Source organism: Anomaloglossus baeobatrachus, chromosome 6 (assembly GCF_048569485.1).
Source record: "Anomaloglossus baeobatrachus isolate aAnoBae1 chromosome 6, aAnoBae1.hap1, whole genome shotgun sequence".
NCBI classification, from domain to species: Eukaryota; Metazoa; Chordata; class Amphibia; order Anura; family Aromobatidae; genus Anomaloglossus; species Anomaloglossus baeobatrachus.
In genome coordinates, this window is record NC_134358.1 from 547,514,292 (window position 1) to 547,538,439 (window position 24,148).

The 24,148-nt window shown below is 50.3% G+C and overlaps 1 protein-coding gene across 2 annotated transcripts in view; it reads right to left on the minus strand.

Annotated features, from left to right (window-relative positions):
- LOC142243581 (uncharacterized) overlaps positions 1-16,737 on the minus strand; it is a 57,549-nt gene extending 40,812 nt beyond the window's left edge. The window contains exons 1-6 of one of the 2 annotated variants that reach the window (XM_075315642.1): positions 16,648-16,737; positions 13,672-14,040; positions 11,427-11,570; positions 10,996-11,160; positions 10,551-10,671; positions 8,356-8,565 (exon numbers count right to left, since the gene is read on the minus strand). In XM_075315642.1, the coding sequence (XP_075171757.1) occupies positions 8,356-8,565; positions 10,551-10,671; positions 10,996-11,160; positions 11,427-11,570; positions 13,672-13,737 (706 nt within the window). In that variant the 5' untranslated portion in view covers positions 13,738-14,040; positions 16,648-16,737. Of the gene's footprint in view, positions 1-8,355; positions 8,566-10,550; positions 10,672-10,995; positions 11,161-11,426; positions 11,571-13,671; positions 14,041-16,516 lie in introns of both variants that reach the window. The other variant, XM_075315641.1, reaches the window with a different exon arrangement.
- Between the last annotated feature and the right edge of the window lie 7,411 nt (positions 16,738-24,148).

The window sequence follows — 24,148 nt, forward strand, 5'->3', positions numbered from 1 at the left end:
TGCAAGGAAATCTCCTTGGGGCATTGAGGCGATGACGGAGCCATCCTGAACCGTCTGGTTTTTACATGTTTGTTGAGAAGTTTCAGGTCCAGGACCGGGCGGAAAGACCCGTCCTCCTTTGGGACCACAAACAAGTTGGAGTAAAAACCGTGGCTCTGTTGCTGAAGAGGAACCGGAATCACCACTCCTTCTGCCTTCAGAGTGCGCAGCGCCTGCAGAAGAGCCTCGGCTCGCTAAGGAGGCGGGGATGACCTGAAGAATCGAGTCGGGGGACGAGAGGTGAACTCTATCTTGTAACCGTGAGACAGAATGTCTCTCACCCAGCGGTCTTTTATTTGTGGCAGCCAGGTGTCGCAAAAGCGGGAGAGCCTGCCACCGACCGAGGATGCTACTAGAGGAGGTCGAAAGTCATGAGGAAGCCGCTTTGTTAGCGGCGCCTCCGGTGGCCTTTTAAGGACGTGACTTAGACCGCCATGCATCAGAGTTCCTTTGTTCTTTCTGAGACCTTTTGGACGAGGAGAATTGGGACCTGCCCGCGCCCTGAAAGGACCGAAACCTCGACTGCTCTCTCCTCTGTTGGGGTATGTTCTGTTTGGGCTGGGGTAAGGATGTATCCTTTCCCTTGGATTGTTTGATGATTTCATCCAGACGCTCGCCAAACAGCCTGTCGCCAGAAATTGGCAAACTGGTTAAGCGCTTTTTGGAAGCAGAATCTGCCTTCCATTCCCGTAGCCACAAGGCCCTGCGGAGTACCACCGAATTGGCGGCCGCGACCGCCGTACGGCTCGTAGAGTCCAGGACAGCATTAATAGCGTAAGACGCAATTGCCGAATTCTGGGTGGTAATGGATGCCACTTGTGGCGCGGCCGTGCATGTGGCTGCTTCAATTTGCGCTTGACCTGCTGAGATAGCTTGTAGCGCCCATACGGCTGCGAATGCTGGGGCAAAAGAAGCTCCGATAGCTTCATAGATGGATTTCAACCAGAGCTCCATCTGCTTGTCAGTGACATCTTTGAGCGAGGCCCCATCTTCCACTGCAAGTATGGATCTAGCCGCCAGTCTGGAGATTGGAGGATCCACTTTGGGACACTGAGTCCAACCTTTAACCACGTCAGGGGGAAAAGGATAACGTGTATCCTTAGGGCGCTTAGAAAAACGCTTATCTGGACAAGCATGATGATTCTGGACTGTCTCTCTGAAATCAGAGTGGTCTAGAAAACATACTCGGTGTATGAGAAGCTGACTCCTCCGCCGGAGGAGCTGAGGGAGAAATATCCAGCATATGATCAATGGACGCAATAAGATCGTTCACTATGGCGTCCCCGTCTGGAGTATTAAGATTGAGAGCGCCCTCAGGATCAGAATCCTGATCAGCTGTCTCCGCATCATCAACCAGAGATTCCCCCCGCTGAGACCCTGAACAATATGATGTCGAGGGAAATTCTAAGCGAGCCCGCTTAGTCGGTCTGGGGCTGGGGTCTAAGTCAGAACCCTCAGCCTGGGATCCATGAGATACCCCGGGAGGACATTGTTGGTCCAACTGAGGGGGGCCAGGGAACAATGATTCAACAGAGTCCCTTTGCTGAGATACCGGCCTGGACTGCAAGGCTTCTAGTATCTTAGCCATAGTCTCAGAGAGTTTTGCAAACTCCGTCCCCGTCACTAGGACAGTGTCAACAGGTGGCTCCCCCTGGGCCCCTCTTAGCAGAGGCCCTGGCTGAAGAAGTGTCACAGGGGCCGAACATTGCACATAATGAGGGTCAATGTAACCTGCCGGCAGCTGGGTCGTACAAGCGACGCAGGCAGCATAATAAGCCTGTGTTTTGGCACCCCTGCCTTTTGTGGGCGCCATGCTATTGTTTTCCCTGAGTAACACAACAGGGTATATAGCCAGAATGAACTGTGCTCATACAGTGTAAAATATATACTGTAAACAAATAATGTATCAATACACTACAGCACCATGGGGCTAGCACCACAGGTGCTGCTTACCAGCCGCCTAAGGCGGTTGTGAGGCCACCAGAGACCGTGTCTGGGTCTCCCAGGGTCTGTCCCTCTCTGCAGCGTCGGAGGAGCTGACAGGAATGGCTGCGGCGTCCTGACGAGAGGAGGGAGCCGTGGTCGTGGCAGAGATGCTCACACTGTGCACAGTGAGGGGGGTGGAGTATGGAAATCATACTCCAGCCCTCAGTGCTGCACGTTCCGTGCAGCGTCCCGCCCTTCCCCCTGCCTGTCAGGGCTGAGGACGGGAGAAAGGGAAACTAGGCCGCAAGCAAGCCGGGGACTCGAGTATAAGCGTGGCCGCCGTAAAAGCGCGGCCGACGCCGAAGTCCCCGGCGAACTACAAGTCCCAGCCGCGCCGCAGTTTCCCATGGCAGCGGCGGTTAGCGCGGTAGCCCCTACATATAAACACACTCAGCGACGCTGAGTGTGTAATGGCACAGTTTTACCCCGGTCAGCGCCGCGGTCCCCGGTGCACTAGCACACCCAGCAAAGCTGAGGTGTTGCCGTGCGCGGTCCCCACAGGGATACAGAGTACCTTCACGTAGCAGGGCCATGTCCCTGAACGGTACCCGGCTCCTATCCAGCAGGCTCCACAGGAGTTGTGGATGAAGCACGGTCTCAGTGCCTGGAGACCGATAGGATCCCACTTCACCCAGAGCCCTGAGGGGGATGGGGAAGGAAAGCAGCATGTGGGCTCCAGCCTCTGTACCCGCAATGGATACCTCAACCTTAACAACACCGCCGACAAGAGTGGGGTGAGAAGGGAGCATGCTGGGGGCCCTATATGGGCCCACTTTTCTTCCAACCGACATAGTCAGCAGCTGCTGCTGACTAATCTGTGGAGCTGTGCTGTGCGTGTCTGACCTCCTTCGCACAAAGCAGAAAACTGAGGAGCCCGTGGGAGCACGGGCGGTGTATAGGCAGAAGGGGAGGGGCTTAACACTTTTGAGTGTAATACTTTGTGCGGCCTCCGGAGGCATAGCCTATACACCCAATTGTCTGGGTCTCCCAATAGAGCGACAAAGAAATCTGCTTCCCAGTTTTCCACGCCCGGGATGTGAACTGCGGAGATGGTGGAGCCTGTGACTTCCACCCACTGCAGAATCCGCTCGACTTCCTGGAAGGCTTGACGACTGCGAGTGCCGCCTTGGTGGTTGATGTAGGCGACGGCAGTGGCGTTGTCCGACTGGATTCGGATCTGCCTGCCCTCCAGCCACCGATGGAAAGCCAATAGGGCTAGATACACTGCCCTTATCTCCAGAATATTGATCTGAAGGGACGATTCTATTGGAGTCCAGGTTCCTTGAGCCCTGTGGTGGAGAAAAACCGCTCCCCAACCTGACAGGCTCGCGTCCGTGATGACCATGGCCCAGGTTGGGGGGAGGAAGGATTTTCCCCGAGACAGAGATGTGGGTAGGAGCCACCACTGAAGTGATGTTGTGGTTGCAAGTGAAAGAGAGATGTTCTTGTCGACGGAAGCCGACCTCCTGTCCCATTTGCGGAGAATGTCCCATTGGAGTGGCCGTAGATGGAATTGCGCGAACGGCACTGCCTCCATAGCTGCAACCATCTTCCCCAGGAAGTGCATGAGGCGCCTTAAGGGGTGTGACTGACTCCGAAGAAGTGACTGCACCCCCACCTGCAGAGAAAGCTGTTTGTCCCGCGGTAGCTTGACTAACGCTGGCTGGGTATGAAACTCCATCCCGAGGTAAGTCAGTGATTGGGTCGGCGTCAACTTGGATTTTGGGAAATTGATGATCCACCCGAACTGCTGGAGAGTCGCCAGAGCGACGGTAAGACTTCGTTGACACGCCACCCGAGAAGGGGCCCTGACTAGGAGATCGTCCAAGTATGGGACTACCGAGTGGCCCTGAGAGTGCAGGACCGCCACGACGGATGCCATGACTTTGGTGAAGACCCGTGGGGCTGTCGCCAGGCCGACGGGCAATGCGACGAACTGGAGGTGTTCGTCCCCGATGGCGAAACGCAGGAAACGTTGATGTTCGGGTGCGATCGGCACATGGAGATAAGCATCCTTGATGTCGATCGATGCTAGGAAGTCTCCTTGTGACATCGAGGCGATGACCGAGCGTAGAGATTACATCCGAAACCGTCTGGTTCTCACATGTCTGTTGAGCAGCTTGAGGTCCAGAACGGGACGGAAAGACCCGTCCTTTTTTGGCACCACGAACAAGTTGGAGTAAAATCCGCGACCACGTTCCTGAAGGGGAACGGGAATCACAACTCCTTCCATCTTTAGAGCGTCCACCGCCTGAAACAGTGCGTCTGCCTGTGCGGGGGGTGGGGAGGTTCTGAAAAAACGAGCCGTAGGTCGAGAGCTGAACTCTATCCTGTAACCATGAGACAGAATGTCTCTCACCCATCGGTCTTGAACGTGTGGCCACCAGGCGTCGCCAAAGCGGGAGAGCCTGCCACGACCGAGGATGTGGCTAGATGAGGCCGAGAGTCATGAGGAGGCCATCTTGGAGGCAGTGCCTCTTGCGGCCTTTTGGGGGCGTGACTTGGACCGCCACCCATAGGAGTTCCTCTGGCCTTTCTCCGGCCGGTTGGACGAAGAGGATTGGGGCTTGGCGGAGGGACAAAAGGACCGAAACCTCGATTGGATTTTTCTCTGCTGAGGTCTCTTAGGTTTGGACTGGGGTAAGGAGGAGTCCTTTCCCGAGGATTCCTTAATAATCTCATCCAACCGTTCGCCAAACAAACGTTCGCCAGAAAAAGGCAAACCAGTTAAGAACCTTTTGGAAGCAGAGTCTGCTTTCCATTCGCGCAGCCACATGGCCCTGCGGACTGCCACAGAGTTAGCGGATGCTACAGCCGTACGGCTAGCAGAGTCCAGGACGGCGTTCATGGCGTAGGACGAAAATGCGGATGCCTGAGAGGTCAAGGAAGACACATGCGGAGCAGAATTCCGCGTGACAGCATTAATCTCAGTCAGACATGCTGAGATTGCTTGGAGAGCCCATACAGCCGCAAAGGCCGGGGCAAAAGACACGCCCGTGGCCTCATAAATAGACTTCACCAAGAGCTCTGTCTGTCTGTCAGTGGCATCCTTCAGGGATGAGCCATCGGCAACAGACACAACGGACCTAGCAGCCAATCTAGAGACTGGCGGATCCACCTTGGGTGAGTGAGCCCAGCCCTTAACGACCTCAGGTGAAAAGGGATAACGCGTGTCAGAGTGCCTTTTAGCAAAACGCTTGTCCGGGACCGCTCTGGGCTTCTGGACAGCGTCCCTGAAGTTAGAGTGATCAAAGAACGTATTGCGCGTACGTTTGGGGAATCGAAATTGGTGTTTCTCCTGCTGAGAAGCAGACTCTTCTACAGGAGGCGGCGGGGGAGAGAGATCCAACACCTGGTTGATGGACGAAATAAGATCATTTACTAAGGCGTCCCCCTCAGGGGTATCAAGGTTGAGGGCGAAGTCAGGGTCAGAGCCCTGAGCTCCCACGTCCGCCTCGTCATCCTGAGAGTCCTCAAGCTGAGATCCAGAGCAGCGTGAGGAGGCCGGGGAAGAGTCCCAGCGAGGCCGCTTAGCCGGTCTGGGACTGCGATCCGGGCAGGAGTCCTCCGCCTGGGACCTAGGGGCTATCCTGGGAGCGCGCTGCGGCGCGGACCGAGAAGGCCCTGGAGGAGACAAACTAACAGGGGCCGGGGCCTGTGAAGAGCCCGGTCTGGACTGCAAAGCCTCAAGGAGCTTAGATGACCATTTGTCCATAGACTGTGCAATGGACTGAGAAAGTGACAGAGAGTTTCTCAGCGAAAGAGGCCAACGACGGTGACTCTGTCCCTGCAGCCTGCTCAGGAGGAGCAGGGGGATCTACATGAGCCGAGGGGCCCACAAGTGACCTAGGCTCCGGCTGAGCAAGCGTGGCAGGAGTCGAGCATTGATCACAGTGAGGGTAGGTGGATCCCGCAGGCAACATAGCCCCACAAAAGGTACAGGCTGCGAAAAAAACCTGTGTCTTAAGGGCTTTGCTCCTTGTGGACGACATGCTGCAAGCAATAAGTGTCCCTTAGGAGAGCGACCACTGAGGGTATATGGGAAAGGGTTAAACAGCCGTTCCGAATATATATAATATATGTAGATATATATATATCACGGCACCCTAGGGGAACCAGCACCGGTTGACCGGTGTGGCTTACCAACCGCTGGTGTCCTCCAGATTCCCTGTCGTGGGTCCCCCAGAGCTGTAGAGATGTGCAGCTGCAGCATACCCCGGCAGAATGCCAAACATGGCCGCCGAAGCTCTCAAGGGGGGAGTGGAGCCATGGGCGGCGTCGGCAAAAGGCGGGAATCTGGAGGCCCCATAGTGGTCCATGAGAGGGGAGGGGAGGCATGCAAAGATGCTCCAGCCCTCTGCCGGTAATACCGCCCTTCCCCCTGACAAGCAGGCCCGGGGGCGGGATTTTTCGCGACTAGGCCGCGATGAAGCCGGGGACTAAATTTAAGGCCGTGCCCGACAAGCAGGCACGGCCGGTGCGGAAGTCCGATGAAAAAACAACGGACGGCGCTACTGGGGAGAGAGGCGACCTCTCTCCCCGTACCGTCCCCCCATGGGGACACAGAGTACCTTGAAGGTGCAGGGCCCGGTCCCTGGGGATGAAAACGCTCCGGTCCAGCAGGTTCCACCAGGGGCTGCGGATGGAGCACGGTCTCAGCAGGTGAATGACCGGTGAGGCTCCCACTTCTCCCAGAGCCGCATAAGGGATGGTGAAGGAGACGGCATGTGGCTCCAGCCTTTGTACCCGCAATGGGTACCTCAACCTTAACAACACCGCTGACATAGTGGGGTGAGAAGGGAGCATGCCGGGGACCCCATAGGGGGACCTCTTTTCTTCTGTCATACTATGTATGAGAATTTTTTTTTTTTCTATGAGTGGATGTGTGCCTCCTTCCACACAAAGCATAAAACTGAGGAGCCCGTGATCCACGGGAGGGTGTATAGGCAGAGGGGAGGGGTTACACTTTTTTAAAAGTGTAATACTTTGTGTGGCCTCCGGAGGCAGAAGCTATACACCCAATTGTCTGGGTCTCCCAATGGAGCGACAAAGAAATGGGAATTATAGGGGGCTCCATGATGGATTGTTATGTGATAATGTCAGCTCCTGTCCCAAGCTACATTACAGGTATTATGGGGTTCAGGCTCTGTGATGGGGGCTAACATTGTATATGTCCTACACAACATGCTACCTGAAAGAAGACTGAAGACTGGATACAGAGCCGCAGAACACAGAAGACACAATGGTCTGGTGTTAAAGTAAGAACACTCTAGAGAGGGGCTGTTCATGAGTATACAACAAATAGCTATGGGACCCCAGGACAAAACCTGGAAGGAGGGTTTGAGGCCTCACCCTAATAGCAGAAAATGGCCACATTGCAGTGATTTTTGATTAATTTATTAAAAGGGTGCAGGCCTCTTCATAAGTGTGGTACGAGTGGAACCGTCCAACAACCACATGTTTGCATTTGCCCCCCATCAGTTTTGGCAACCACAAGGCCACTGCCATAATTCTTTCCTGACTACACACAGCTGCGTACGTACACACATAGAGTGTACGAGGGGCGATCCAAAAGTAATGATAATCGGTTATTTCTAATGCACACAGAAATTAAAATAAAATGTTTTCTTCTCTCTTAGGTACTCACTAGTTATATATATATATATATATATATATAAAAAAAAACACTATGTAATACACTATGTAAGTGGCAAAAAACAGAACAAAAACATAATAATAACATTTAGTATAATGCTTATATTTAAGTGAAAAATGTATTGTAGTACAATGTGAACATTAGACATTTAATCATTTTTATGATACAATAATCAAGATATTTAGATAGAACATAAAATATATTTATTGGAATACAACTTTAGAACAAAAACCTGTAATAAATTGTAAATAGGTAATACAATATGTAATGATATTTATGTAATCTACTGTATATTACATAGTGTGTTACATATTTACAATTTATTACAGTTTTTTGTGTTCTAAAGTTGTATCCAATAAATATATTTTATGTTCTATCCAAATATCTTGATTATTGTATCATAAAAATGATTAAATGTCTGATGATCACATACACATGTTCATGTATTACAATGCATTTTTCACCTAACTATAAGCAATATATGTAGGAGTCGGAGTCGGTGCAAGGGAAATTTAGGAGTCGGAGTCGAAGGTTTGGCTTACCGACTCCACAGCCCTGGTTACATCCAATAAATTGTGGTCACAGCTGCAAAACGAACAAACCCTTTAAGCAATTACATTAGTTTTGCTCTTTTGGTGAATTGCAGCAATCCGTATATATAAAAAGTAACATACCGCCCTCTGTGCACGACAGCGGCCCCTGTGCAGGGCCAATAAGGTCATCCGGGTCCACGATGTCGGCCGGCATTGTCTCCTTTTGACTGAGGTCAGATGAGGCACAGCTACCATCAGTCGTAGACTTTATAGTTATGGCAGTCGAGTCACATGAAGGCTTTTCTATAAGGTCATCATCTATTTCATATTTGGGAGTCGATAACATTTGACCTGTTCAGAATAAAATACATTTAAGTTCCATAAAAATATATTTTTTTTTCCAAAGAATGCAAATTTTAAACATATCCATTATATAACACATCGCCTATAATTTCTCATAAAAAAAAAAAAAACCAACATATTTCCAAACTAGGAATTAATGCTCAGACTTAAAGGGTTATCCCCATAGATGGATATTGTTGGATAGTGCCTGTAAATACAAACAATTTTGCAATATACTGCTTATTAACCCTAGAACGCATACCTGGGGCCTCGCAGGCCTGCCAGGTTACTTGTTTTCTATGGTAGATTTCTAGGGTTAAAATTGCCAGCCATTCTGGAGATATTACCACTTTTGTTTACAGCTCGTTGCCTTGGAGATCGACCACTGCTGCTAGTTAACAGATAATGTGCAGTGCTTACAAGCTCTTTTCTATTGAGCTTGTATACACTGTTTTGAAGTCGGCCAGGATCGCTGGAGCGCGCTTATAGTCCCTACTCCCAGCTAGTTTCAGTGCAGTTCTTACAGAGTAGATAAGCAGCGGTGGTCGGTCTCCTAGGCACCGAGATATAATCAAAAGAAAATCGGAATATCTCAAGAACGGCTGCAAATTTTTATGACCGGTAAATTGCAAAACTGGTTACATTTACAAGCTCTATCCAAAAATATCCATCTATGAAACTGAGAAAAACCCTTTAATTCTCTACAAACACATTAGATCTGGTGTAAGGATCAACAAATGGTTTTGTGGACCGAATGCATAAAAAAAGGCAGAGGTGCCAACTCAGAGGAGCAGCGAAGTGAATAGGGGCTGAGCTACGTGGTACGACACAGAGCCGTACTGGTCCATCCTATCACACTGTATATTTCTGGTGGACATGGGAGCTGCTAACAGTTTAATTTTGGGGATATCAAGTGTCAGAACCCCACTGATATTGATAACTTTTCCTAGGGATAAGTCATTAATATTTTACTTAAGGGAAAACCCCTTTAAAGGGAGACATGCTACATGGAGGTGCACAGAAGCGTTCCAAAGACTAAGGCGGGCTTTGCACGTTGCGACATCGGTAACAATGTGTTACCGATGCTGCAGCGATAGTCCCGCCCCCGTCGCACGTGCGATATCTAGTGAAAGCTGCCGTAGCGATTATTATCGCTACGGCAGCTTCACACGCACATACCTGCCGTGCGACGTCCCTCTGGCCGGCGACCCGCCTCCTTCCTTAGGGGGGCGGGTCGTGCGGCGTCATAGCGACGTCACACGGCAGGCGGCCAATTGAAGCGGAGGGGCGGAGATGAGCAGGATGTAAACATCCCGCCCACCTCCGTCCTTCTCATTGCAGCCGTCGGCAGGTAAGGAGATGTTCCTCGCTCCTGCGGCTTCACACACAGCGATGTGCGCTGCCGCAGGAACGAGGAACAACATCGCACCTGTCGCACCATCGGCATTATGGAAATGTCGGAGGCTGCAGCGATGATACGATAACGACGCTTTTGCGCTTGTTCATCGTATCAAAAAGGTTTTACACGTTGCGATATCGACTGCGACGCCGGATGTGCGTCACTTTCGATTTGACCCAACCGACATCGCACGTGCAATGTCGCAACGTGCAAAGCCGCCCTAATTCAGGTCCAGCAAGCAGACCCATACCGAGGTCCATGTAACTAGTATGTGTCCCATTATCTGCTGCAATAAAGATCAAGGACCAGTAGGATTTTGCTGTAAACCAGATGGGACAAACCTCTGAACTCCAGACGGATGCATATAAATGTAAGGCCGGAGTCACACTTGCGCGTATCTCGTGCGAGTCTCGCATCGCATCACCCAGCTCGGCCTGATACTCTCTGGACAGGAGCGTCTCAGCTGCATAGAAATACATGCAGGCGATCCACTCCTGTCAGGAGAGTGCGGCCGTGCCAGGAGATGTGATGCGAGACTCGCACGAGATACGCGCAAGTGTGACTCCGGCCTTACATAGGGGCCTCGTCTCCTCACCCTGTGATGGAAGCTGCTGGTCATCCAGGACGATGTTCTCGTACAGATTCTTGTTTTTATCTATATAATCCCATTCTTCTATAGAGAAGTAGACAGCGACGTCCTGACACCGCACAGGAACCTGCAATATACAAGGGTACAGCTGTGATCAGTATGGCTGAGATGAACCCTATAAAATAAGGTAACCTCGTAAGCATCTGTAAGGGGGTCACAAGTGGCAGATGAGCTGCAGAAACATCCATGGTCAAAAGAATCCACTCCGTTCATCACAATGGGGTTAATTCTGCAGCCGATGCATGAATACATAACCGGCAGGAGAGGCCGAGGTGGACGAGGAGGTGAAGATTGCGCCTCTATTTTTTTATAACACATTCTAAGCCCTTTATCAAATGAAATTAGTAAGACTAGTAGAGACAGTAAATCCTGCCCCGCGACGCCCCCTCACCTCTCCGGTCAGCAGCTGGATGATCTGCTTGATGAGCTGCAGAATCTCCTCGCTCTTGTGATGGCCGACAGACTCGGTGGTCGGCATCGGGACGGTTTCCTCGGCCGGGATCCTTCCTCCGGACAGGATATGATCTATATACGTCTTCTCCACTATCGTGTAATCCTGTGAATAAAGGCACAAAATAGCAAAACAGTGACCGTAAAATCGGGGGTCCTCAAACCTTCTGACAAGAAGCAACAGTTTCATCCAGACCAGGGGGGCGCCCGCCGTAAGAGGGCAAACTAGTCACCGCTGTTAAGTCTCAGCCTTCCTGTGATTTCTCACACTTTATTGACCCCAGGCCGGAGCATTAATTAGAAATTACCCCCCAGGGACTTGGGATAAATCCCAGTTATAAGACGTTACAAAGCAATCGCTTTCCTCCTCACCTCTCCGGTCAGGAGGAGCATAATCTCCAGGGTGAGGCTTAAAATCTTATCAGTCGTATAAATCCTGTTGTCATCCATGGAGGTCACTGTGAGAACCGGCGATCGTCCGGCTGAGAGCTGCGGAGCCCGAGGTGATCCCTGTACCTGGAAGACCAAAACGAGAGACAAGGAGGGGATTTAATACTGTATCACTTCATCAAAGCTCTTCCATCATGGCCTCCATTTATAATAAAAGCCACGAGTCTGTGCCAAATGCGTCGTATCACAGATCCCAACGTCACCGGATTTACCTCAAATTACTTCTGGTGGGATCGCCGGGGGTTCTCGTCATTGACAGTGATACATGCAGCACAACTCATCTTCAATATTCATGAGCTGCGGAGTCTTCCCCACCCTTTAAGTCAATGACTGACAGATCACTGTATTCATATTCATAGGGAGAGAGCTGTCAATCAGTGGCTGGAGGGCGGGAAAACCAGCCAGTTCATTAAAAGGGTTGTCCACTACTTTTACATTGATGGCTTATCCTTAGGATAGGTCATCAATGTCTGATCGGATAGGGTCTGATACCCCGCACTCCTGCCGATCAGCTGTTCTCGGTCCTGGCGGCGGCAACAGGAAATACTCAGCTCTAGTGCTTCTCCGTCTTCTGATAGTGGCTGCGGCAAAGTACAGCACACCTGCCCCCCCCATTCAAATCAATAGGAGACGGATGTGCAGTACCCGGCCACTATCAGAAGATGGAGCAGTGCCGGACTGAGGATTTCTGGCTGCCTCCTGCCACCGCTGGGACAGAGAACAGCTGATTGGCGGGGGTGCGGGGTGACAGACGTTGATGATCTATTCTAAGGTGGGCTTTACACACTGCGACATCACTAGCAATTGCTAGCGATGCCGAGCGCGATAGTCCCCGCCCCCGTCGCACATGCGATAGTGTGATCGCTGCCGTAGCGAACATTATCGCTACAGCAGCTTCACTGCACTTACCTGCCCTGCAACATCGCTCTGGCCGGAGACCCGCCTCCTTCCTAAGGGGGCGGGTCGTGTGGCGTCACAGCGACGTCACACGACAGGCGGCCAATAGAAGCGGAGGGGCAGAGATGAGCAGGACGTAAACATCTCGTCCACCTCCTTCCTTCCGCATAGCCGGTGGAGGCAGGTAAGGAGATGTTCCTCGCTCCTGCGGCTTCATACACAGCGATGTGTGCTGCCGCAGGAACGAGGAACAACATCGTACCTGTCGCTGCAGCGAAATTATGGAAATAACCGACACTACACAGATCACCGATTTACGACGCTTTTGTGATCGTTTATCGGTGCATCTAGGCTTTACACGTTGCGACGTCGTTACCGGCGCCGGATGTGCGTCACTTTCGATTTGACCCCCACGAGATCGCAGTAGCGATGTCGCAACGTGCAAAGTACCCCTAAGTCGGGCTTTACTGGCTGCGACATCGCTAGCAATTGCTAGCGATGTCGAGCGCGATAGCACCCGCCCCCGTCGGGTGTAAGATATTGTGTGATCGCTGCCGTAGCGAACATTATCGCTACAGCAGCATCACATGCACATACCTGGTCGGCGTCGGCGCTCTGGCCGCCGAACAGTATCTCCTTCAATGGGGAGCTGCGTTCAGCGTCATAGCGACGTCACTAAGCGCTGGCCAATAGAAGAGGAGGGGCGGAGATGAGCGGGACATAAGATCCCGCCCACCTCCTTCCTTCCGCATTGTCGGTGGAGGCAGGTAAGGAGATGTTTGTCGTTCCTGCGGTGTCACACGTAGCGATGTGTGCTGCCGCAGGAACAATGAACAACATTGTACCGGCAGCAGCAGCGATATTATGAAAAGGAGCGACGAGTCACCGATCAACGATTTTTGATGTTTTTGCGATCGGTGATCGTTGCTCCTAGGGTTTACACGCTGCGATGTCGGTACCGGCGTCGGATGTGCGTCACTAACGACGTGACCCCGACGATATATCGTTACCGGTGTCGCAACATGTAAAGCCCGCCTAAGGATAGGCCATCAATGCAACAGTAAGGACAACACCTTTAATATCAAGGACTCCTGCCTTCACACCGGACTCCCTGATGGCTGAATGCAAAGTTTAGGATGGACATTCTCTAAAATGGGTTCACAAATACACAAAGGTGACAGATTGCCGAAATCAGAGTCTCCACCGATACGTCATGTGACAGTTTCTATCTACCCGTGGCCTAGCACTTCTCGGTAGGTTTAGTACCTACGTGTACATGTTGTTTTCTTATCGGATCAGTTGTGTCCATTGTGGTATTAGTATGGACATCCTTCATGACCACATATCTATCAGCGCTAGCTTTCACCGTCCTGAGCTGGGCGGTACATGTTGTGTTATAGTCTTTTAGAATTTTCTTTTTCTACTTTTCTGTGTAAGTCTGGTGAGAAGTGCTGCGAGCAAATGCCAAATCTGTCCGTCTTCTTCCCTTACAAAATTTTCTTTCCAAAACTTTCAATATCGGTGAGAGGCAGCACTTAGTTTTCATCGGGTCGCATAGAAATAGACATAGGATGATCTTCTCCTCGTTTCTTGTAAGAGCTGAGCAGCCGGAGACGATGCACTGGGGCATAGCTGTCATCTGGAACAGAAAATCACATGTTAACCCCAAACCGACTGGATACTTTTTTTCTTCTCTTATTTTTATTTTTTTCTCAATTGTGCATTTTTATCCCACTGTAACCAGGGCATCTATAGGAGCCCAAGTTACAGGGGAATGTGGCCCATTCAGATGGCAGAGCTGGTTGCCTAGGCTCTGCATAGGCAGGGAAGACACCAAGAGAGCCTGTGATTGACAAGGTCTTACAGAAGTATTGAAAGTGTCAGTGCTTCTGTACACTACATGGTTACGCCATGTAGTTGGTGATAAAGAAGACAAAAATGGTTAAGAGCTCCTTTTTTTCTCCCTATGGTCCCCGGCTGTCAGACTCTCCTGGAGCTTTAATCCTGTGACGTAACTTAGGCGGTTAAATATATCGGAAAAATGCCTGAATATATATATTTTTTTAGTTTGTACCAACAAGTAGTTGATTAGTAGCACAATATTAGGCATGTGGGTTTATTGTACAAGTCCCGCTTTCATCTCCAATAAGTACATCCTGGTGCCATCTCTACCCCACTCGCACCTGGCTGTCCAGACCAGGCCGAAGCTCGCATAGCCCACTGCAGGTATCTGTGGTGATGTGCACGGGTCAGCACAGACATTCAATGTCTCTAAAAAGTTGAACAATATTCCTAAATGAGTATGGGTCGGCCACACACACAACAAGCTAGGTCGCTCTGTGTGTCCCAACATCTATCACAGCCAGCATTGAATAAAAGGATCATCAACTACAAAAAATGACCTCAAATTTTCTTTACATTGTTTACATAAAAATACTTATCTTTTCCAAAATTATCCCTATCTGACTATATTATAACTAGTGATGAACGGGCACTACCATGCTCGAGTGCTCAGTACCCGTAACTAGTGATGAGCGAGCACTACCATCCTCGGGTTCTCTGTTCTAGTAACTAGTGATCAGCGGGCACTACCATGCTCGGGTGCTCAGTACTGGTAACTAGTGATGAGCGAGCACTACCATGCTCGGGTGCTCGGTACTCGTAACTAGTGATGAGCAGGCACTACCATGCTCAGGTGCTCAGTACTCGTAACTAGTGATGAGCGAGCACTACCATGCTCAGGTGCTCAGTACTCGTAACCAGTGATGAGCGAGCTCTACCATGCTCAGGTGCTCAGTACTCGTAACTAGTGATGAGTGGGCACTACCATGCTCAGGTGCTCAGTACTTGTAACTAGTGATTAGTGGGCACTACCATGCTCAGGTGCTCAGTACTCGTAACTAGTGATGAGCGAGCACTACCATGCTCGGGTGCTCAGTACTCGTAACTAGTGATGAGTGAGCACTACCATGCTCAGGTGCTCAGTACTCGTAACTAGTGATGAGCGAGCACTACCATGCTCAGGTGCTCAGTACTCGTAACTAGTGATGAGCGGGCACTACCATGCTCGGGTGCTCAGTACTTGTAACTAGTGATGAGCGGGCACTACCATGCTCAGGTGCTCAGTACTCGTAACTAGTGATGAGCGAGCACTACCATGCTCAGGTGCTCAGTACTCGTAACTAGTGATGAGCGGGCACTACCATGCTCGGGTGCTCAGTACTTGTAACTAGTGATGAGTGGGCACTACCATGCTCGGGTGCTCTGTTCTAGTAACTAGTGATGAGTGGGCACTACCATGCTCGGGTGCTCTGTTCTAGTAACTAGTGATGAGTGGGCACTACCATGCTCGGGTGCTCAGTACTCGTAACTAGTGATGAGTGGGCACTACCATGCTCGGGTGCTCTGTTCTAGTAACTAGTGATGAGTGGAGAGATTTTGTAACCAGAAAGGAATTTACACATCTGCGCATACTCGATTGCTAAAAAACGGATCAGTCACAAAAATCCGTCTATTGATTCCGGCGCCCATAGGCTTCCATTATAACACATGATGGACACCGCACACAAAAAATGTTACATTCTGCGTTGCTTCCGCCCGACGATCAGTCATTTCACGACTGATCCGTCCCAGGACAGATGCAACGCAGGGCCATCAGTCACAATCCTTCCTTAATACAAGTCTATGGGAAAAACTGAATCCTGCAAATTAAAACGACGGATTGTGACTGATGCTAAAAGACGGAAGTGTGAAAGCTGCAGCTCGTCCCACAAAATACAAGCTCTCAGGGTTGGAAGTGGACAGGATGTATGCATCTTGGAAGAAAAGAAAAAAATGGCGGTGGGGGATGGGGTTAAAGGGATGTTCCCATCTTGGACATTTAGGTTGCACACAAAATAACATCATAGTCATGGTGATAAAATCCTGTCAAATTGCATAAACAACAATAAAGTTATTTCTCTTTGAAGCGGTAAAAAAAAAAAGATAAAACAATCACCTTGTAACTGGGTTACCATGGGTACACAGGTAGCTCAAACCTTTCAATAAACTTTATTTAAAATAACAGCGCTCAGAACACCTGAGCACAGAGCACGACCAAACTATGTATACCAGACCTGCAATAAATCCTTCCGCAAAGATGAAGAGTCCACTGCACATAGTATCCATACTCCGTCCTAACATGTCGCCCTGAGCGTTCACACTGCGGCTTGTATCTCCCGCCCACACAGCAACACTGAATCCCCACCTCATTACAGTCCGGTTCCGCTGCTCTGCAGCCAAAATCCCTTCACACACCGGTTACCGGCGGCAGTGTAGCGCTACGATGACGTCATCTTGATAAGCCTCAGTGAGAAAACACTGATACGCACGACGTCATGTCTAAGCGCCGGAAGTAGTTCCTCCAGCACGGCCACTTGTCTCTGTATCGGAGTAATAAAGTTATTCAATTAAAAAAAAAATAGAACTGATGATATACAGTATATATTATATATCTGTACAGATACACACACACATATATATATATATATATATATATATATATATATATATATATATATATATATATATATATTATGTATATGCTATATATATATGTGTACAAATATAAATATACATTTTGTATATATATACATACATACACATTTATATATATATATATATATATATATATATATAACATTTTTTTTTTATTTTTTCTTTTTAAATAAAGGAGAATTTGTGATATTATTTTTGGGTATACAGCGTTTTAATCTCTCTTTATTGCATCTTTTGAGGGGTACAAAACGGCAACTCTGATATTTTGGGGAAAAGGAACTTGATCCCAACTATTATGTTTTTTTCTTAGATTTATTTATTCATTTTTAGTTAATGTTTTAGTCAAGGTTTAGGACTTGAACCTATGATCATAAAAGATCCAAGATGGCAGTAATCGGCAAATTCAGTAGGCATCTTGATTCCATGGTAGCCCATCATCGTCACTCTGTGGACATGCGTGCAGCAGCAACCAAGCCATTTAAATATCGCTGTCAGTGGTATCTCTCTATGGCTGCGCCTGAGACTCTGCTGCACATGTACGTCATGGCACTGGCGGACACAGATAGAAAAGAAAGAAAAATAAAGGAAAGAAAAATATAGGGGCCTTTTGGGTCCAATAGCTCATCATAATGCACATTTCCACCTTCTTTGGAGGTAGAAATGGGCCCCCAATGTCAGGTTGCTCCAATGATATGTCCGCCCCTGCGTCATGGTGCATGAAGGTATTCATCGTGATACCATACTGCTTCCTGGTATGCAGTTCATTTATATAATTATCTTCATTTTAGCAAAAACAAGCAAAGCTATTCCACTGACTGCAGTTTGTGTGATAATTTTTTACAACATAGATTGGCAAGTCAGAGGCTCTTCTAATATCGGCCACTAGAGCTGGGCTGCACTGCATCCATTTCCTCACGTCTGCTGACTTCTTCCACCATTGCAGCCTGTGCATTTGAGTGGCAGAGCAGCAGGCGCAATGATGTCACTAAATCGTGCCTGCTGCGTGGAGCCTCAGTACACAGGTTGCACAGATCAGAGAAGCATATCGGGGGAACATGGCTGGGTGAGTATACCTTACTGTCAGTCAATACATGGCTGTGGGGCATGATACTGTGTGTGATGGGCTCTTTGTGTTACATCATACTATGTGGAGGGGCTGTGGGGGCCTTCATTCTCTGGGGGAAGGACGTCAAAATATGGGTGGGGAATGGTAGCATCATATTTTGCATGGAGTAACTGCGGGGACATCATACTGTGTTGGGGGACTGCAGATAAATCATACTGTTCGTGTATGGGCAGGGTGGTGTGGAAGTTTCATACTATATGGGGGAAGTTTGGGCGGCTTCATACTTTATAGGGTCTATGAAAGAGGTATCATGAATGAAAAACATTAAGGGGCACAATAAAGGGACAAACTGCTGTGTAAGTGTCGCAATATGTCCCTCTTCCTGTCTTTAAAAGTTGAGGATTATGCTCCTCTGTGACGGTGCCAATGCGTTGAGACCTTAACTTCTTTGCCGAATATTTTTTTTACAATTTTAACTTTTGCAGTGGGACTGTCGCGAGTGTGTCACTGCCTGATGCGATCTTGGGAGATCTGGGATCAGAAATTCACAGCGTATTGTTGATCACAGATCCGCTTTAGTGCCCGCTCATCGTTTACCCTGAGTTGGAGCAAATTTAATCCCATCTAATACTGAAAAGGTTAAGGTTCACGTCTATCCTGCAGTGATGTAACAGGTAGTTATTATTATTTATTATTGTATATTTATAGAGCACCATTGATTCCATGGTGCTGTACATGAGAAGGGGTTACATACAATATACATGTACAAGTTACAATAGTGTGGCGCCCTGAACTAGCCAGGTCGTCACAGGTACTACAACACACACCCCCACCCTGAGACAGGCACATCAGCCAGACACAAAATCCTTGTTGCCTCCCTCCAGGGGCTGATGTCCACACCAGGTGGGGTGGAGGCAGGCGGTTGGCCCCACCCACTGAGGAGTTCACAGTCCTGGAGGCGGGAAAAGGAAGGCAGTTCAGTTAGGAAGGTGAAGGAGTGAGAAGTGAGGAGTAAACTGACCGTGTCCGGGTGTGTGGCCCGGGCACTAAGAGCAAGGTTGGCAGACGGTGGTGGCCGTCTGCAGGAGAGGCAGATCAATGCGGAACCGTAGGACCGGGGACGGGCGGTGGCCCGCCGGTACCGAACCGGGGAGCGAAGTGAAGCCAGCACACACAGGCAGGGCCTACGGACCCCGACCAGGCTTGGAGTCGCCATTAGAGGTCAAATCCGTCTGTGACCGGAACCACAGGGGTTTCCTAACAGCCAAGACCCGATTAAAGGCAACCGTCCGACTAGCAAAAGGAAATACAGCTACCGCCACAGCTAGAGTTCCAAGGGCCAGAGCCTGCGGGCAAAAAGGCTCCTCCGGCATATATACACACTGGGGAGCGGGTTACGGGTGGGAATCCATCGGGACCGAACATACACAAAGGTGCAGGGAAAGGCAGCCACCACCAACCGTCCGGGAGAAGTCACAGCAGCCGGCTGCGGAACCCGTCCATCCAGCCGTTTGGTTTACCAGAGACTTTGTGTACATTTGTGGCTGAGTGAGTACAACCGTGCCGTCCGGCACCACGCTGCGCAGTCTAGGCGACCCTGCACCTTGCCAACCCTGCCTCCCCGTCACCTCGCCGGGTCCCGGGACCACCAACCCCTACCCACGGAGGGGGGAAAACAACATCTCAGCTGCTCCCTACCATCGCTCCCGGGATCCCCGTCACCAGCAAGAGTGGTGCCCAACCTCAACACAACCCGTGGGTGGCGTCACGGACCAAATCCCCAAACCAAACTACCCCCCTTTCACTCACGGGCGAGGAGCGCCGCTCGAGCCCCCAAATCCGGCCCACCGCTCGAGCCACCGAGCAGCCATCGCAGCAGCGCCGGACCCGAGCGTTAGCGAGCGCAGCGGCGTCCCCGCCCGCGACAATAGATAGACTGGTACAGAGGGAAGAGGACCCTGCCCTTGCGGGCTTACATTCTATAGGATATTGGGGAGGAGACAGTAGGTGGAGCGGTGGTAAGGCGGCTGCTTTGGTGGTGGTGAGAAGGCAGCACTGGTGGTGAGGCAGCTCCAGCGGTGGTGAGGCAGTGGGGTCATGGGAGACTATAGGCATTTCTGAACAGATGAGTTTTCAAGTTCCGTTTCAAGCTTGCAAGTGTAGCAGATAATCTGATGTGAGGAGGCAGCGAATTCAAGAGGACAGGGGATGCTCAGGAGAAGTCTTGGAGGCACTTGGATGGAGCGAATAAGTAATGAGAAGAGGAGATTTTGGGAGGTCCAGAGTTTACGTGTTGGAGTGTTACGGGAGATTAGTTCGAAGATTCATTGGTGCATAGTAACACCCAGGCTCTACACAGTCCTTATAATAAATGGAAGAAATCGCAAACTTGACACATTTCCCCCCACTTATATGCTGGGGTTCATCAGGAGACGAAATTGATGCTCATTCGCCATTCTGTTCCTCAGCTGCACATATGGCAGTACATGTCACTCCTGGGCGGTGCACGTGGTAAACACCACGTGCACCGCCCTTGGGATTTGAATTTGGGAAATTTGGGGGTGCTTGATATGGGACGCCCCAATTTGATATTGATGACTGATCCTAAAGAAGGGTCAAGTGTCACGCTAGGTACAGGGAAATAGCAAGCGCACGGCGAAAGGGAAGGGAAACCCTGCATTTAGGGAGAGGGAAGATGGTGACCCCTGACCAAACCTACTGCTGGTCCCAAGGGTCCCTCAACACTCTAGATAGGTTCCTCACCCATGCGCCAAGTCGGATACCTGACCCTGGGACCTAAATAGGAAACAGGCGGGATGAGCTCTTTGTCAACCCCACTAAACACCATAGACGACACAAGGAGGACACACGGGGGGGGGGAAAGCATGAGCGACTTATCATTAGATGACTCAAGTAGAAGTTCAGCAAAGTTACAGCAACGATACCACAGAGGAGTACAAGCCACCTGCTTGCAACCTCGACTTGAAGGAACTAAGAAATATCACCAGCAACAGTCCAAGAAAGGAAGGGGTATATCTAGGGAACCAATCACTAGGATTCATACTTATCCCCTCAACAAAGCTGATACAGGAAGCAACATTTTTCTGTTGGCTGAGGCCCCGCCCCTTCTGGTCACATGGGTATGACCTCACATAGGTCCTGAAAAGTTAAATCGATTTTATAATACTTATGCTAATTCTAACAGGGGGAGGGGATAACTCTGAATACCCCCCAGATATTATCTGATCCTCAGCTGCTGTCACTCAAGAAGCTGGCGATTTCATAAACTTTACTTTCTTGGATTTCAAAACCTATACATCCGAGCTGACCACTAAAGGTATGTATAGAATCGGCCTGATAGCGCCAGTATAACACTGGCTTTAGGTTATATATGAAATAAATACTGGTGATTGGTTCGCACCAAGGGAAGCACCAAGGGAATACTGAAAATCAAAAGCTGGTGGATGGAAAGCGAGCTCCTGCTGGGTCCAGAAGGGAGAGAGATGAGTCCAGCAGGATAACAACCTATACCAATGAATACTGACAGCAGGAACAATGGAAAGTCAGGGAGCATTCTGCGCAGCCAAACGCTGTGACCTTCTATGGCCAGAAACCACATGACTGTCACACGTGACACACCCGTGACATCAAGATGATAGATCTGGAAAATCCCTTTAATGGATTAAACATGACACATCATAGTATGCCTCAGATTATACACACATACCAAACCTCCTGAAAATATTTAGATGAATTAATGTTGACCCAAAAAATACATAAAAATGTTTGTTTTGCATCATAGCAGACATTAAAATCACATCTTGTGTAGTATAGCCCACCACGTGGAGGTACTGGGCTCATGTGCGTGACTGAAGGATGTCGCACAGACGAGCTGCGCGACTGAAGGATGTCGCACTGACGAGGTACGTGACTGAAGGATACCGCACAGACGAGCTGCATGACTGAAGGATGCCGCACAGATGAGGTACATGACTGAAGGATGCTGCACAGACGAGGTACGTGACTGAAGGATGCCGCACAGACGAGGTACGTGACTGAAGGATGCTGCACAGATGAGGTACATGACTGAAGGATGCCGCACAGACGAGGTACGTGACTGAAGGATGCTGCACAGACGAGCTGCATGACTGAAGGATGCCGCACAGACGAGGTACGTGACTGAAGGATGCCGCACAGACGAGCTGCATGACTGAAGGATGTCGCACTGACGAGGTACGTGACTGAAGGATACCGCACAGACGAGCTGCATGACTGAAGGATGCCGCACAGATGAGGTACATGACTGAAGGATGCTGCACAGACGAGGTACGTGACTGAAGGATGCCGCACAGACGAGGTACGTGACTGAAGGATGCTGCACAGATGAGGTACATGACTGAAGGATGCCGCACAGACGAGGTACGTGACTGAAGGATGCTGCACAGACGAGCTGCATGACTGAAGGATGCCGCACAGACGAGGTACGTGACTGAAGGATGCCGCACAGACGAGCTGCATGACTGAAGGATGCTGCACAGACGAGGTACGTGACTGAAGGATGCCGCACAGATGAGGTACATGACTGAAGGATGCTGCACAGACGAGGTACGTGACTGAAGGATGCTGCACAGACGAGGTACGTGACTGAAGGATGCCGCACAGACGAGGTACGTGACTGAAGGATGTCGCACAGACGAGGTACGTGACTGAAGGATGCCGCACTGACGAGGTACATGACTGAAGGATGCCGCACAGACGAGGTACGTGACTAAAGGATGCCGCACAGACGAGGTACGTGACTGAAGGATGCCGCACAGACGAGGTACGTGACTGAAGGATGCCGCACAGACGAGCTGCATGACTGAAGGATGCCGCACAGATGAGGTACATGACTGAAGGATGCTGCACAGACGAGGTACGTGACTGAAGGATGCCGCACAGACGAGGTACGTGACTGAAGGATGCCGCACAGACGAGCTGCATGACTGAAGGATGCCGCACAGATGAGGTACATGACTGAAGGATGCCGCACAGATGAGGTACGTGACTGGAGGATGCCGCACAGACGAGGTACGTGACTGAAGGATGCCACATAGACGAGCTGCGTGACTGAAGGATGCGGCACAGACGAGGTACGTGACTGGAGGATGCCACACAGACGAGGTACATGACTGGAGGATGCTGCACAGACAAGGTACGTGACTGAAGGATGCCTCACAGATGAGTTGCATGACTGAAGGATGCCGCACAGACGAGGTACGTGACTTAAGGATGCCGCACAGACGAAGTACGTGACTGAAGGATGCCGCACAGACGAGGTACGTGACTGAAGGATGTCGCACAGACGAGGTACGTGACTGAAGGATGTCGCACAGACGAGGTACGTGACTGAAGGATGCCGCACTGACGAGGTACATGACTGAAGGATGCCGCACAGACGAGGTACGTGACTAAAGGATGCCGCACAGACGAGGTACGTGACTGAAGGATGCCGCACAGACGAGGTACGTGACTGAAGGATGCCGCACAGACGAGCTGCATGACTGAAGGATGCCGCACAGATGAGGTACATGACTGAAGGATGCTGCACAGACGAGGTACGTGACTGAAGGATGCCGCACAGACGAGGTACGTGACTGAAGGATGCCGCACAGACGAGCTGCATGACTGAAGGATGCCGCACAGATGAGGTACATGACTGAAGGATGCCGCACAGATGAGGTACGTGACTGGAGGATGCCGCACAGACGAGGTACGTGACTGAAGGATGCCACATAGACGAGCTGCGTGACTGAAGGATGCGGCACAGACGAGGTACGTGACTGGAGGATGCCACACAGACGAGGTACATGACTGGAGGATGCTGCACAGACAAGGTACGTGACTGAAGGATGCCTCACAGATGAGTTGCATGACTGAAGGATGCCGCACAGACGAGGTACGTGACTTAAGGATGCCGCACAGACGAAGTACGTGACTGAAGGATGCCGCACAGACGAGGTACGTGACTGAAGGATGCCGCACAGACGAGGTACGTGACTGAAGGATGCCGCACAGACGAGGTACGTGACTGAAGGATGTCGCACAGACGAGGTACGTGACTGAAGGATGCCGCACAGATGAGGTACATGACTGAAGGATGCCG